Source organism: Saccostrea cucullata, unplaced genomic scaffold (assembly GCF_032062105.1).
Source record: "Saccostrea cucullata isolate Sc308-1 unplaced genomic scaffold, CSIRO_AGI_Scuc_v1 ctg309, whole genome shotgun sequence".
NCBI lineage: Eukaryota > Metazoa > Mollusca > Bivalvia > Ostreida > Ostreidae > Saccostrea > Saccostrea cuccullata.
In genome coordinates, this window is record NW_026932621.1 from 168,096 (window position 1) to 184,872 (window position 16,777).

The 16,777-nt window shown below is 32.7% G+C and overlaps 1 protein-coding gene across 1 annotated transcript in view; it reads right to left on the reverse strand.

Annotated features, from left to right (window-relative positions):
• The window catches only part of LOC134235612 (CLIP-associating protein 1-like), a 53,560-nt gene extending 38,463 nt beyond the window's left edge, over nt 1-15,097 (reverse strand). The window contains 9 exon segments of the mRNA XM_062717747.1: nt 6,253-6,323; nt 6,756-6,853; nt 7,596-7,671; nt 8,687-8,778; nt 9,442-9,501; nt 11,410-11,453; nt 11,978-12,056; nt 13,837-14,157; nt 14,973-15,097. Coding sequence (XP_062573731.1) covers nt 6,253-6,323; nt 6,756-6,853; nt 7,596-7,671; nt 8,687-8,778; nt 9,442-9,501; nt 11,410-11,453; nt 11,978-12,056; nt 13,837-14,013 — 697 coding nt within the window. The 5' untranslated portion in view covers nt 14,014-14,157; nt 14,973-15,097.
• Between the last annotated feature and the right edge of the window lie 1,680 nt (nt 15,098-16,777).

Below are 16,777 nucleotides of genomic sequence, written 5' to 3' on the forward strand. Positions count from 1 at the left end.
AAGCACCAGAGTCTCCATGTTTGTTGATTTTTGTACACCAGTCAACACAAATATAGCTTCCTTCATTGATTATTCTTTCCTTAATTGTAGTAATACAGAAATAACAAATAGCAGTTGCAATTTCCCACTGTTTTAAAGCATGCACACAAAATTTTCAGCTCATAGTATTCATGTTTTCCCTTTGCAGTCTTGATAATTTACTTAACACGAATGTAAATTATTTTGATGAAGGCCGTCTTCCTCTCATTGGATACAAAGAGTCACACTTCTCAGATAAACTTTCCATATTAATTACAAACTACACATTTCATAAATACCATAGCATTCTTTTGATCACGTCATGCTTCTTCGATTCTGAACACCACTCATACTTTGTTTAATTTCTTTATCATTGAAATTTTGCACTTAATAGAGTGGAACTTCCATTCATGCCATCCCAAATTTCATTTCATTTCCTTTTTTTTTATCATCCCTCCAAAAAAAGATGCACAATAATAAAGAAATGACATTAAATTCCTAAATCTAACACTTGTGGTAGCAAGTTCACCTGTCACTTAGCCCAGTGTTCCCTAAAGTTGTCTAAATCAGCTCTGGTAAAAAGAGACCTTCAGGCAACTATATTTACGGAGCTAAAAAGAATTTATCACACCAAATGTTATGTGTTACAACATAAATTATGCATCACACAGTCCTTAACCAGATTTGGGTAACCCGTCTCTTTTCTTCACAAACTGGCGTTTTTTGGTACTCCCTTGCTTATGTAACAATTGCTTTCATCTGCAGGAAGAAAAACAAGTGCACATGGCAGAAAAATGTCCCTCGTATGTTAATCAGTCAATAAAGTATCAGAGCAGAGCGGCATTAGGTCCAAACCGCTCGTAGTCCTCTCGGACTTTTAAATCCCGTCTTCTTAGCATTTAATTTGGAATCTTGCCCACTTCACATTGTAACGAATAAAAACCCGATTCTACAACCTTAGTATATTCCATTTAATTCAAAAAAGAGATATATACAGATAAATATCATATTATCTATATGTTTTCGTTAGGTAAACAAACATTGACTATTCACTGTATAGTGACTGGTCTAGCCTCGTAACATTCACTGGTTTATTGTAATTTCGGGCCCACACTAATACCTCACTGGTCAATTCTGGCACACTCAGTCATCTGTGACTCTAATAACCTATCAAATTAATTGCACTTGTGAAGAATTTTTTTTTTTTAATTTAATCTTCTGTCTTTAAAAAAAATCTTATTTATACATGCATTATATTTTTCCATCTGAATCTATTTTAAATTTGTCAGCAAAAATCTCCCTGACACAGGCTCCATAGAACTGCTGATAGTGGTAATCCCTCTATTATCACTACGTTAGAAGTGACAAAATTGGTTCTTAAAATAAATCCCTTATCAAGTTTAATCAGTTGAAAGAAATTGAATCTCCATACAACACAAGTACACCAGCTATCTCCTGGATCTTCAATCAGATATTGGGAGAAAAAACTTCATACAATAAAGTTTTCTTTCTTTCAAACTTTCAATTAACATATACATGATATATGTGTGTAAATTATTTTCTTAAAGAAGTATGATAAGTACAATTGTTAAGTACAAATGATGACATATTTTTAAAGTCAAAAAATAGAAATGGAAACCACAAGAACAGTCAGTCCAAATATGTCAAATTTAATCAAATCAATTTCTACTTCTGATCAAATATCGTCAGAGAAAAGAAGTCATATTTCTTATTTATATTCCTGGAGGCATTTTGACGAGCAAATCAGATGACCTCATAAAGCCGATCTCAACCTCAAACAAATAGCACTTTCTATATATCTCAATAATTATAAGTGTCATAAATGTTTACACAGATTCCCTTTCAAGTTTGGGTGGCTTCCAAAATAATAATAGAATGACAGGACTGAAACCAAAATTTTATTACAAAAAGGAAGAGAAATCTGATTTCATCAAAAGGAAAAACTTTATTGAAAAATCCCTATTAAAAAAATTCCTTGTCTGAGCCTGCTAATCATAAAAGGCCGTGCCTGTTTAATGAAATTTAGTAAGTACCTGTGTGAGTGTGCTTATTTGTTCAATTGCAATTAGACAATAAGAAAATGAAAGCTACATGAAAGGGCATTTCCACAAAGTACACATTACAACCTTTTAACATAAATAATATTGTGGCCAAATAAACCTTTACATTTCACTTTCAGCTCATATATTTAGTAGACAAAAGATTTAAGAAAATACCTTGAACTTTTCATGGAAAGAAAGTAAATTCAAACAATGCATTTAAATTTTCAATTGATTTTTTTTTTTGTACTTTTAACTCCCAAGCTTTATCAAAGACAATTTGACAAGCCAATACACTCTGACTTGCATTGTTATTTATTGACAATGATCAAATGAAAGAGAGTTCCATATATAATACTAGTATGGTATCCCAAATTTCTCTGAAACACAGCTGATGGGGGCAGTGAAAATAAAACCTACCAAACCTGGCATATATCATTTGATTTTCACGAGACATACACCATAAATCAAGCATTATGTGACAGACCACAGAATTGAGGGTTGGCAAAAACCCTCTTGATTAGTGGGTCATTTCTCCTTGATCAGCGAATTCTTGTTCTGGAGTTGGCAACTTATAGCCCCCACTATCATTAGGTTTTTACAAGTAGTACAGAAATTTATAGCTCAGGAAAAGATACATATGTTTACCCAGCTTGATTGATTTGAGACTATTCTGGATGTCCCTTTATCATTTTTATGTACTTTGGTAGCTGGGCAGAAAATGAGGTCGTTTGGATCATGAACAGGATGAAATTAAGAATAGGATTTTCCCTCTCATTGTAGCAAATCAAATGAAAATTTTTGATGCAATTTTTCTGATCATGCTGATTTAAAATATATTTTAGTTTAGGGAACAATACTTATCTTAATATGAAAAATTCCTAATATTCAATACAACAAGAAATTCTATTATTATTTACTTTTAAAAACACTATAAAAAAAAATTTAAGTCGGTAATAAGTTATTATAACTCTCTCGTAATTTATGTGTTTGAACTACAAAAATTGCTGCCTGGTTCCATTTCTCCTTCGATCTTCATGTTTTTGGTACTGGTAACACAGTTATGGGGATTTCACTCATGTCACTCAGCAGGGAAAAACAAACTGACCTGGCCCCGATGGCTTAATATATATAACAAGTAAGTCCACCACCTAATACTCTAAAACCCCCTTGCAATGTCATTAAGCACTGCCCGCAAAGACCTTCATAAACGAGCCAAACCTACCTACATTCAAATTCCACCCTTTAATAAACTGTCAATTACATCTTTTGTTGGTCTTTATCCTTGACAATTAAGCAAGAGATTTGGATCTTTATTATCATTTAATTTCACAGTCTAAACAGTTATTTCTCTGATTGTTTACACCTCAAGGGTCAACAATGCAGGTGTGCACTATCAGCCTCAAATCTCTACTTAGATATACAGGTGTACCAAAAAATACATATAATTGGTACAATTTGTGCCCAATTTTTTTTTCTATGGACAATTTAACGCTTGTCTGATTTCCACACTTGAAATTTAAATTCTACATTTTACATACTTAAGACCCCCAAGCACCACTTATTCAACTGTCATTTCCACATGTAAACTTCCAACATAAAACCACCGGTCATTAATTAGCACTTAAGGAGATTGTTAATTACAGCCTGGTAGGGATTTGAACTTAGGTCTATTGTGGTCTCTTAGGTTATGTCCATTCATTGGTCGACACAATGTAATCTAGCAATTTTGAAGATTCATACATAAATTTGCAGGCCTCCTCCTTTGAAGTTTTCCACCAAGGTCACCATTATACCAGCAAGGCACAATGTCTCTATCTCTTTGTGTCAAGTTACAATGAATCTCATTATTATCAAAGTGAAAGTTTATCTGCCCCGAGTAGAGAGGCTGTTTATGCATGAGGATCAAGTTTGAAGATTTCAATCTAGGACTTGGCAGACTCTGTATTGTAAAGGCAGTTAAGAAATAAATGTATTCAGTGCACAATACAAAATTTTTGCCTCCCAAACAACAACTCAGAGGAAAATAAACAGAGGCTCTGAAGAACCAGGGAGATAATCTTATTTTGGTGAAAAAAACTTAATTTTGGTTAAGATTGTCTGAGCTCTACATTGAACTAGATTAAAGTTTAAACATATTTTTGAATTAAAAAAAAAGCAAACTAAAATTTGCTGTTTTTTTTTTTTAATAACATATGCCTTCAGAACACCTCATTAATTTTTCTATCATATCCAACTCCTTTTTCAACAAGAGGATGACTTTGCTTTAAATTTTTGTTGGCTCTTTAAAAGATTTAATCACCAAATGAAAATTTAGAAGAAAAAAAAATCAATCAAAATACAGACCAAGTGTCTCCATAAATCTACATTTATTTGCACATCTGTTATTTTTGTTGTTTATTAAACCAACTTCCTTCAAATAATGGAAATTTGTTTACTCCACAAACAAAAGAACACCTGAAAATGTATTTTACATACCCTCCATTAAAAAATGTAGGTCATTTGGAGGGACAATATGGGTCACCCTTGAGTCAGAGTTCTAGACATTAAGATCATTTAATCATTAAACCCTGTCAGCTGTTCCTTGAATTTACATAGGATTTACATTTCACCCAAAGAACATGTAAAAAGATTAAAGCTGTAATCATGGATACAGTACCAAGACAGAGAAATCTCGTTAAGTAACCTGCAAAAACATACCTACATTATTCTTACTGTAACCCTTTTGTTGTCTCTATACAGATAAATACCAACATTTGTGTTTACCGAAGAGGATTACTGAATTCTAATCATTTAGAAAATGCCTTGGAGCAATACCATGCAGCACAATGTGGAAAGGGGAATAACCCTTTCTGACCAGCTGTACTTGACACCTGGGAATCGAAATGGGGATAATTTTCTGCATATTTGATTAATGGAGTGAGTTTCTAGACACATTACACTGAGGTTGCATTAATGATTTTCTTATATTGACAAAACTTTCCAGTGAATGAGTCAATTGTTGAGACTGCACACAAAATCTGTAGCAGGTGTGACAGATGGCCAAGTTGTATTCAATACACAACACAGCTCTACCTGAATAGCATTAGGCTAGGTTTAGATCTAGTACTTAACCTACAGGGGTAATGAACCAGACCCTGACATTATCAAAGCTTTTATGCATTAAAAATTTAATGTTTTCATCCCTTTTATCAATGGAAAGTTTTAATACATGCATAGAATTTATCTCCCCATATGAATGCTCATTTTCACAAAATGGGTAGTTGTTAGTGAAAAATGAGGTCTATGTGCCACCCAGAAAATGCAAGTTTTTTCTTCAGTTTTGTCACATGAAAAACATTATGTTAGACAGATAAGTAGTAATCAGCTGAAACAGGTAAAAGATAAAACTTAAGTACCTGTTATGTATTTCAAATGTGGAATAATCTTGTCTATGCTAATGTCCTTGTCCCTTTGGTCTAGTCAAATGTTACAAACACAGCTGTGTAATCTTTTTTTTACAGCTTAGCACATCTAATGTATGGTAGATTATCTATCAGATCTATATGCCCTTTATGTTTTGTCCACAATTTTCGTAACATAAAAAACAAATGAAAATTGGACTTAGAAAATTTTCAAATAACACGCAGAGAGATTTACCTTATACAGCAAGAAAGACTTGTAAATTCAATGTTAATATTTTCTGAATGTTTATTCATTGAAATGCTTTCATATGTGTTACTCTGTGTATCTCCATTTTACATGCTGTATATACCAGCAAATGCAAAATGTGAATAATTGAGCAAAATTATGGTTCTTGTGTTGATTAAAATACTTCTTTGTTAAAACTAATTTAAGACACCTCTTTCAATTTTTTCTGCCCTGCATTTGCAATTTTGCCTGCAAATAAAATCTCTCTGTGTTGTAGACAGACTAAAATGGCCAATACTTAAATTCACTGAATAGTTGTGGAAAGCCTTACAACTCATGAAACTCTAGCTCACTTCAAGATGATTCTTCATTAAAATTGTACTCATTCAGCCAGATTAACTTGGAAAAATCTGTTGAACATCCACGTTTACCACTCAACAAACAGTAGAAGGTGAAAAACTGGGATTTGAACAAACAACCATTAGAATGCCTGGTTATCTATATGACCAATGAGTCTTATCATTAAATCTATTACGGTACTCACCAAAATCTGCCGTAGCTAGCATACCACCAGAATTTTTTACTTCATCAAACTTTGCATAGATTTGATTAAGTCTGCAAAACAGAATTTTAAAAAAATGTTCAGGATAAAAGATAAAAACAAATAATTCTTAAAAAATAATCAAGTCTGAAAATCCTTTATTTCCCAATAAAATATATGTACATGTATAAATCTAGCCCAATCTTCAGACAAATTATATTCCTTCTTCAGAGTTATGTACTGGAAAATAAACCCTTTCAAATTCCTGCATGCATGTGTTCAGGCAGCACATTTATATAATTTTTTATGATTTATTTCCAAATACTGGAGCAACATTTATTTTATATGATGGAGAACTGAAAATCTGAGAACAAACTGTTTTAAAATGACTTTCTTTTCAGATAGCAATGACAAAAATCCAATTTTTCTATTTCTGAGTTTTCTGCATGTTTTTATTTAATTAATCCAGTATTTAATTAGCTTAATTTTCTGTTCAGTTCTTTTACCTCTGTGGGGGTATTCCTTTTTTAGCTAGATCCTGCCGCACTCTTTCACCCACATGCCTGTACACTTCTGCCAGGGTCATTATAGCTGTCTCTCTCACCTGTGGTAATATACAGCGTACATTTCACAGAAATTTACATCACAAAAATGAATCACAAGCATAACTTTATATACTACTGTAAATTAACAGGTCAAAACTTCAAACAAGATGTCAAAATTTATAGCTGACCTTTTCTCATTGAAGTGAAATTTATAGAGCATGGAAAATTCATTGGTGAGCACTGCATCAATTACAATCAGACAGATATAGGTTTTAATTCAATAAATTTCTATCAGAACAATAAAATAAGAAGCTAATACTTCATTAACATAAACATGACCTAGAAAACCCCAATTCTGTGAATTATTTATAATCATCAACAAGACATTGCACTCTCTTCTTTGATGTTAACCTTTCAGTCAAAACTTTTAAGAATTTATAGTATTGTAAAAGGGCATAAGATGGACAAACTTTGTTTAAGAGACAGTTTCTCCATTAAGTATGTTAAGTTACATGTATCATGTAGAATTCTAATGTCAAAGCAATTCACAGCTGATTGCATCAAAAACATTTACTGCTAATACACTGAGTTCTGTTAATGTCCTGAATACTAAGAACTGGCTATGTATATTATTCTAGCAATAAAGAGTGGTCATATAATCTAAACCTTCACCAACAATTATTGCAGATAGGTTTAAATGCTCAATGACCATATGTCATTCCATAAAATTAACATAAACTGAGGTGTTTAACACTGATATCAATAACACTTTTATTTCCGTATTTTCTTCTGGACGTTTACCTGACTATTTTGATCATCTAGGAGTTTACAGATGGAGGGCACTATTTTAGACAGCTGAAGACTTCTGGCACCGTACCTGTAAAAGTCAATTTCCATGTATCCATGCAATCAAGTGTGCATGCACTAAATCAGGGGTTCAAAAATCCTCAAGCCCGACGTCCCGGACTAACAAAACGATCCGGAATTTAATCGCCAAAGTCCTGGGACTTGGCTATGTTTCTTGTTTATCTTTTTTTATAAATTAAAAAAATGATCGTAAAGCTAAAAATAAAGCAAATTCTCAAATGTATTAAGTAAAAATGTGGGTTTGTATAAAATACCCATAAAACATTTCGAACCAACAATTATTTTCCGTTGCGGTTAGACTCTTGTTTTTACGCAATTCCTCATGTTTCCTCCTTTATGACAAGCGGCAATGAGTTTGTTAAATTTCGGTTACAGCTGTGACTTGCAGCACATTCTAATTTCTATTTATTGTAACAGATGGTTTATTCAGTAGTGAGTATTTGTAAAAGTTATTGTAATCTACCAGTAATCTATCAGTCTGGTATTGTGTTGAAATACTCATATATGACTATATGACAGTTTATGGAGGAAAAATAAAACATATATTAATACACATAGTCTTTATTCATTCAATGCAACAAATGAAAGTAAATTATAAGTTACATAAATTTAATGATGTATAGGTAAATATGGACTCTGAAATTTCTTCCTCGGACTTGCCTAAAATTTACTCTTCAAGTCCTGGACTTGACCATGACAAAAAAAATTTTGAACCCCTGACTAAATAAACAACTACAGGCTACTTCAAACCAGACAATTAAATTTTTGTGGATATTACTTTAATAAATACAAAGACCTTTTAATTATTTTAACTTATTAAGCGTAATTTAATACACTGAATGTAATATTAAGTAAACACAAACTTTGCAAAAACAGCAAAATTGTTATACAGGAAAACAAACTGATACAATAAATTAACCCTTAAAAGAAGTAAATAAACATGTTGCTTGTTCTTCATTAGAATTCAAATAGCACTTGCCAAGGGCATTGGGAAATGACAAAGGATCACATGTACATGTACTTACGTGTTTATTGTGTTCTGTAGACAAATTAACACTTCATCTCGGACTCTCCAGAGTTTGTGTGAGAAAGCACTCTGGATTCTGTCAAAAACAAACTGCAAAGAAAAATAAAATATCACGTAATTTACACCTATTGTAATTATGCAGGTGTCTCTTTCTCATAGTTCCTACATGAACAATAACCCTAATTGGTGATATTTATAAAGATTATCAAAGTTACAATTGTTTGTACTTTTCTTAAATTTATTATTTAATAAAAAGTTGCTACGAGTCAACATATTGGAAACCAAGGGTTGCAAAAAAGTGATATTCTCAATTCTCTTAGAAAATATAAGTACTACAACATGTACAAAATTAATTTTGAGGCATTCAATAAAGCAGTTAGAAATGAGGATGTTGCATCAATCTGAACAATTTGCTTAGGAACACAAGTATCCAGATTAATAAATATGACTCTGTTGCATCAGGATTGTAACTTAAACATTATAAACATGATAAAAGTTGTGCTTCTACAAAATCTTGTATTTGGAAGCATAGGTCTTTCAAAAGCTTGATTGTTTTCATTACACTATATTAACACAATACTTTTTTTTCAAGCACTAAAAGATAAAATATTCATACTACTTGTCAATCTAACTTGGAACTGGGCATGTATAGAATTATATATGCAACGGTTCAACACACATGGTTGCATTCAACTTCACATAACCACACATGGATGAACAGCATTTCACCCCACCATGCTTGAACACACTTACCTGAGGAGAAGTTGCTGGCATCATCAATTTTAACAGCAACTGCTGAGCCATTTCTCGCACCTGTCAAGGAAAGTGTAAGAGTCAATGGTTGTTTTTAAGTAATCATTACAAGTCTTTGATGTTCATATGAAAGTTCTAACAAAGTTTACACAGTAATAATTAATGACTTTTACATACAGTGCCAAGGCCATCTGAAATCTACATGCTATGTTATTCTACCTTCTATTTTCTAATTAAACTGTCTTCTTTTATTTTCTATAAATTAAACAAGAGAAGAAACAGGAAGAAAGTTTTGTACACTGCATTACCATTTTTCTTTCTTTCTGTGAGGTTTTTGCATTTAAAGACACTGTGAGGTTTTTGCATTTAAAGACACAGACTTTGCACTTTCAAAGATCACTGTATCAGTGAGAAATCAGTAAAAAAAATGACATTCATTAACATGAATTATAAACACATTTATTTTCTCCCCCCCCCTCCAAATATGTACCCTCCCCAAGATACACTAATGTAAAACAAGGGGCCCATGGGCCACATCGCTCACCTGAGAAGCTTTGAACATTCCGTTCTTTACCAGATTCCCCTTGTTATACACATTGTGACCCCACCCTACCCAACTGACCATAATTTAAACAATTTGAAATCTACACTACCATAGGATGCTTTGATTCAACATAGTGAAACTCTGATTCCCCATTGTGGCCCCGCCCTACCCCCGGGGGTGATATGATTAGACCAATTTAGAATCTACACTATCCCAGGATGCTTCCACATAAGTTTCTGCTTTTCTGGCCCAGTGGTTCTTGCGAAGAAGATTTTTCCTACATATTTCTATGTAAAACTTTGATTTCCCATTGTGGCCCCGCCCAACCCCCGGGGATCATGATTTGAACAAATTAGAATCTACGCTACCCCGGGATGCTTCCACATAAGTTTCAGCTTTTCTGGCTCAGTGGTTCTTTAGAAGAAGATTTTCACAGATTTTTCCTATATATTGCTATGTAAAACTTTGATCCCCCATTATGGCCCTGCCCAACCCCCGGGGGTCATGACTTTAACAATTTGGAATCTACACTACCCTGGGATGCTTCCATATAAGTTTCAGCTTTTCTGGCCCAATGGTTCTTGAGAAGAAGATTTTTAAAGATTTTTCCTATATATTTCTATGTAAAACTTTGATTCCCTATTGTGGCCCCGCCCTATCTCCGGGGGTCATGATTTTAACAATTTATAATCTGCACTACCTAAGGATGCTTCCACATAAGTTTCAGCTTTTCTGGCCCAGTGGTTCTTGAGAAGATTTTTAAAGATTTTTCCTACATATTTCTATGTAAAAGTTTGATTCCCCACTGTGGATCCCCGGGGGTCATGATTTTTACAATTTAGAATCTACACTACCCCAGGATGCTTCCATATAAGTTTCAATAGTGGTTCTTGAGAAGAAGATTTTTTAATGACCCAACCCTATTTTTGTCTTTTCTTGATTATCTCCCCTTGTGAGGGGACTTGGCCCTTCATTTTCACAATTTAAATTCCCCTTCATATAAGAATGCTTTGTACCAAGTTTGGTCAAAATTGGCCGAGTGGTTCTTCAGAAGAAGTCGAAAATCTGAAAAGTTTACAGACGGACAGACAGACGGACGGACGGACGACGGACAAAATGTGATCAGAAAAGCTCACTTGAGCCTTCGGCTCAGGTGAGCTAAAAAAAAAATTATTGCTACAAACAGGAAATCAAGCTCAGAGGATTTTTACGATTTATCTCTCATGGCCCTGACATTACTTTCATTGTTTATCTAAATAAGCTCCTTAGAAATATTTAATTATCCACTTGCCATTGAATTACTCAAGAGTTTACAGGGACATAAACTGCCTAAATGCATGTGGTGCATTGCATTACATAAGATATAAATGCATTATGTAATATGTTCGTGTGGTTTTTCATCCTGTTTGTGTGTTTTTTCATACCTGGTCTTTTGCGTCACCTAATCGATCTACCACAGCAGGTATAACTGAAAAGACAAAAACAATAATTCATGATCATCAAATAGCAGGTAGAAGGATACACAAACACAGATTAAGCTTTTCCTTCTCAATATCAGGCTGCAGCAAAAACTGCAGATCAATGAGCATAAAAATTGTAAATCATTCCTGGGTAGCATCAGTAGAAAATCAATGCTTCTCTGAAACTATCGGCATTCTTTGCTTAATTGTTTTCCTGGGGCCCAAATGCATTAAACACATGAAACTTTCATAATATTACAACTATCAGCATTTCTCGTTATTACTTGGTGCATGTTTGAGGTCTTGGCAAGGAAAATTACATGTATACCTACTCATGCATACCTGCATACAGAAATTAATCAATATTAAAAGTGAACATGCATTTGGCTTCTGGGACTTTCTATGGTTAATAGTATTAAAAATGAAATATTACAACATAAGCATGTACACAGAATATGCATACATGAAAATAAAAGTACATGTAGACCTAAACTAAAATGTGGACTTTAAAAATCTGTTTAATATTACTAACCAGAGGACACATGGATTTTAAAATCTTCTCCCATACGATCAACCATCAGGCACAATACTTCTAGGCCATTCAAAGAAATCTGAAATAAATGGTACCAAGAACATGAAGAAATGTTCAAGTTCCATCTTCTAAAAGCCATAAATAAGAATAGGAAGTACCGGTACAAATGTTAATAGCATATTGATGATCATGACAGTAATAACTTAGCTGAAATCTACAATATATAAAGAATCACTTTATTTTTTAATATCATATAGTCTATTTTTACAATTATAGAATATGATATGGTTGATAACGGTATCATGTTACATATATTTTCTTTTAATCCTAGGACCAAATAAAAACAATTGTTCAAAAACATTGATATCCCTGGTTTAACAACAAAAATATGTTACATGGAGGAGGAAAAAAATATTTTTGTTTCTGTATTGTGTGTTTGTAAAAACTGAAAACATGATTATGAAACTAAAACAGAGACAAGTCGGGGGATAAAATAAGCAGGTAACATTGTTTCTTGTCATCAACAAACAATCTATATGTGCCTGTGTCTACCTAAGGGATTGAACGAGTCTGAATATTGAGTCATTTACAAACAGGTCTGGGTTTAAAGTAAACCTTTCAGTATACATGGTACAGTACAGAATAATAACAGATGAAACAAAAGCCTGTTTAAATGGTCAATGTGCTTAAATCTCTTAGATCATTCAATGTCACGTTACATACATAATCCTCCAAAGTATGCAAACAGTGTACACAGGAGCTATTAATAAAGCATTTTTTGCTGCATGAAATACACATGAATGTCATTTGCATACATGTACCAATACACAAATCCAAAGGGGTTGGGTGATCCATTGATTCATTTCAATTATTTCTCTGAATGATAATTTTGGAGAGTAATCAGTCTACAGGTCAAAAGGTCAGGATTAAATGTATACCAGTATGTACTGGTCACAAATCTGTATAGTGTACAAAGCCTATACTTCATTACATTTTTAGTCTGTAAAACGTAGTACTGAAACAGAATGTAACAGACAGTGAGCATTTAAAGTAATATACGCTATAACGTGCGCCATTTTAAAATACGGCTGGAAATTTATATATTTTGTTTACCAATAAAAGTTACGAAAATGCTGTAAATCTTTAAATAAAAGTTATAAAGTTATCAAATTATAATTATTTATTATCCATTACTTTTTGTTAAGCCTGATTGATAAACAAACAGTGTTCTTTTACAACTCACTTTTGACATGGATGGCGTGTTATTTAATATAACTTTCTTTAAATGTAATCAGTAGCAACCAGCTATACTCTGTTTCATATTAACCTTTTATCTCTTACACACAGAGAGGTTGAACTGGACTTCCTTTATCAATATTCATGAAAAGTGCATTGCAGATATTGCTTTATTGTCTGTTATTACAACGAGTTTTATAGTTAAATTTTGTGGAAATATTATTTTTTCATTACACTTTATGTGTTTCAAATCATTTAATCATTTTGTTTCACATACAAATAAACGGCGTATACTTTAAAGTGTTAAAATCTTAGTCCAATACACAATATTACTGTTTGATATCAAATGCATGAAACATTTATATTTACACACAATAATGACCTAAAAATCTGATAACTATCAGGTGTTGACAAGAAACACGCACAGTTGAAAAGGATATCAAATGCATGAAACAGTTATATTTATAAGCAAGGACCTTAAACCTGATAATATCACGATGAAAACGGTTGAAAAGATCATACTTTTGACCTTAATAAAAACATACTTTCAAGCAGTACAAGTATGCACAAGCACTTAGACATGAACATAAATAAATCTGATTTTTAATCCCCTTTTTAATTACCTTGTAGTTTGAGCAGTTGACCCATCCAACAAGCCCCCCAATGAACTCATCCATCTCAGGACAGTTGAGGGAGCTGTGGGGGTCACTCAGGTAGGGGATGAGGTCCTGGTGGGCCTGAATCCTCTTCCGAGTGTCCTGGGTGGTGACATTGGGAAGGAAGTTATCCAAAGTCGTCATTTTGGAAAAGGATTTGAAAAGTCAATAGATAAAAGAATGGGCAAGAGGGCCCTAGAGAGTAGGGTTATTTTCAATGAAATTATCTAACACACAAGTTTTTGATTTCTTTCCCAAGAGGTCGAGCTTAAAAGGTAGTGACATTATCTGCAACAAGAAAAAAAATAAAATGCAGATTTTTTTTTTTTATCTTAACAGGAAATATGTATACATTCCATATCTAACTATGACTATCTTTACATATAAATAAACATGTGATTAAGCCTTTTATCATTGTTTATCTGTCATTATCAATATCACTGTATTATAAACATGATTCAAAAATTATACTTGGTGAGTTTAATATATTACAAATGCATTCCAAACTTGTTAAATTATCCATATATAACACTGTATAACAAGAATATTCTTACAATGGACACAGTCTTCATGTGACCTAGTTTCAATAATATCATGAAAAGAGGTCAATAAAAAACACCGATGTCAATTTCTACCCCTTCAAAAACATGCTTAAATGTAAGTCTTGGTGGAAAAAAATCCAAACACTGTTCTGGTTATGAGACTTATTGAATTTGAATCACTGATCGAAGTCCCGATAATGCCACGATGGTCTGATGGCATAATTTGTTTATCAATAAACAGCAGTCAGTAAACAAGCATCACAAGGGTTGATTTACACATGGACGCCATATTTATTACCAGATATAAATGGATGTATAACCAGGAACATATACAAGAAGGTTCAGATTCTCCATTGCTTTTTATAACAATGACCGAAGGTTTCCATAAATGACATTTTTGTCCGTCAACTTGGTGCATTTATTTCAGTTGAATTTATTAAAATCACGGCCGATCTCTTATAAAATGCATTTCTTTAGATTTGAAAATTATTAATTATACTCAAAACTGTTTAATTGCACACCGAAATACTGAAATAAACCATAAAACATTAGCAGACCTACCAAACCTAGTGCATACGTCCGCCATGATGAATTTCAAATTCGTGACGTCATTATCCCGCAAAAACCCAAAGCTTACGGGATTTCGTCTCAACTTGCAGAAATAGAGAAGGGGGGAGGGGAGTAATGGGCAATATATATATATGTAATAATTATATAGACTTGATGCACAATAATATTTTTTGCGAAATACTTTATAAATTTAATGTATGTACCAATGAAATATGATATAATTTAAATCGTTAAAACATTCGTATTATGAGGTGTGACTTCTTAATTTAAAATCCACTTTAAATAAGGCACATATAGTATATATATATATATTTTTTGAAAAGGCACTATTACACATATATATGAAAAAAAATTATATGATCAGTTAAACTAATTTAATTTTTTTTTCTATTGATCCATGTCTTCTGATGGCAATTTAACCGCTGTCATTGTAAAGTTCTCTTTTTTTCAGAAATATAATTATATTTCCCTTGATCATGTTGATTTTGATCACATATAAATTGATAAATTATATTTATACTTGAGATACTAAAAAACTTGGAAGAAAAAAAGAAAAAGACTGAGGAAACATCTAAAGATATGCTCCGATACGCAATCAGGCGCGTAGCCAGGCGTACGTTTGTACGCACAAACGTCCACATCATTTTCAAAAAAAAAAAAAAAAGAAGAACATAAAGAAAGAGAGCGAAAGAGAATATTCTAAAGCGTACTCAGCATTTTTTTTAGAAATTAATTTTTTAAAATGAAAAAATTTTTATTTGAACTATAAATATACTAAAAATATTTCAGTTTATGTGTATAATTTTTCAGCTTTATTTCAAATTCATCCTCTGCAATTTTCTTAGAATTTTGATCAGAAATACGAAAATCATAAAAAATCTAACGCGGTAGAGAAATCAGTTATCAACGACAATATGAATTTTGACGTCAAGGGCGGAGCAGGAGCACACCTAAGATTTTGTGTAGTGCAATGTAGAACTCTTTTCCAGATTGATAAACTACCGGCTAAGACAATAACAACGGAAAAAATAATGTGTTAGGGTTTGTTATTTTATTGGTAGACATTTTTTTATAATTAATTCAACCAGAGTAAAAAAGCTCTGGACGACCATCAGTTATTACGTTACGATATTAATTTATCGTTTACGCTATTAATAACGTTGATCCGCGTTGCATAAATCGGCACTGCATGATGCTATAAGTCAACCTTTCCCACAAATGAAACATTTACACTGGGTTAGCAACAGCATATATTTTTAAAGTGTAGTTTAAGAAAAGAGACTGTTTGAGTTTTTTTTTTTTTATTGGTTATATGTAATAACAAAGGAGGAAAAGTATTGAAGGCTTCCCGGTCGTTTCACATGCGAAATCATCTCCGACTGACGTAAAATGACGTAGCGATGCTGCTCCGGGTCGATAGACATATGCATGTTTAATATTTCACCGAAACTTATCTAATTATCATAGGAATTAGAAAATTTGCATAAGAGTTTTATTAGTTCGTTATAAAATGTTGATGAATTTTCATGAAATTATCTCCGTCCTTTATGAAGTATAACTGTAATTGTCTCAATAATTTCCGAACAGCCCTCGTTATACTATAGAATATTGCTGAGTATTTCACACAATAAAACCCCAGTAATGTAAAACAAACGATGATTCTTTAAATGCCAAGATTTTCAATTTCTATTACTGGAAATGAACTTCCAACCATAATGCCGAACTTCTGTAACGATACCCCCTAAAAAATAATTATCTCCTTATATCGGATTCATGCGAGACTTCAAAAATCATAA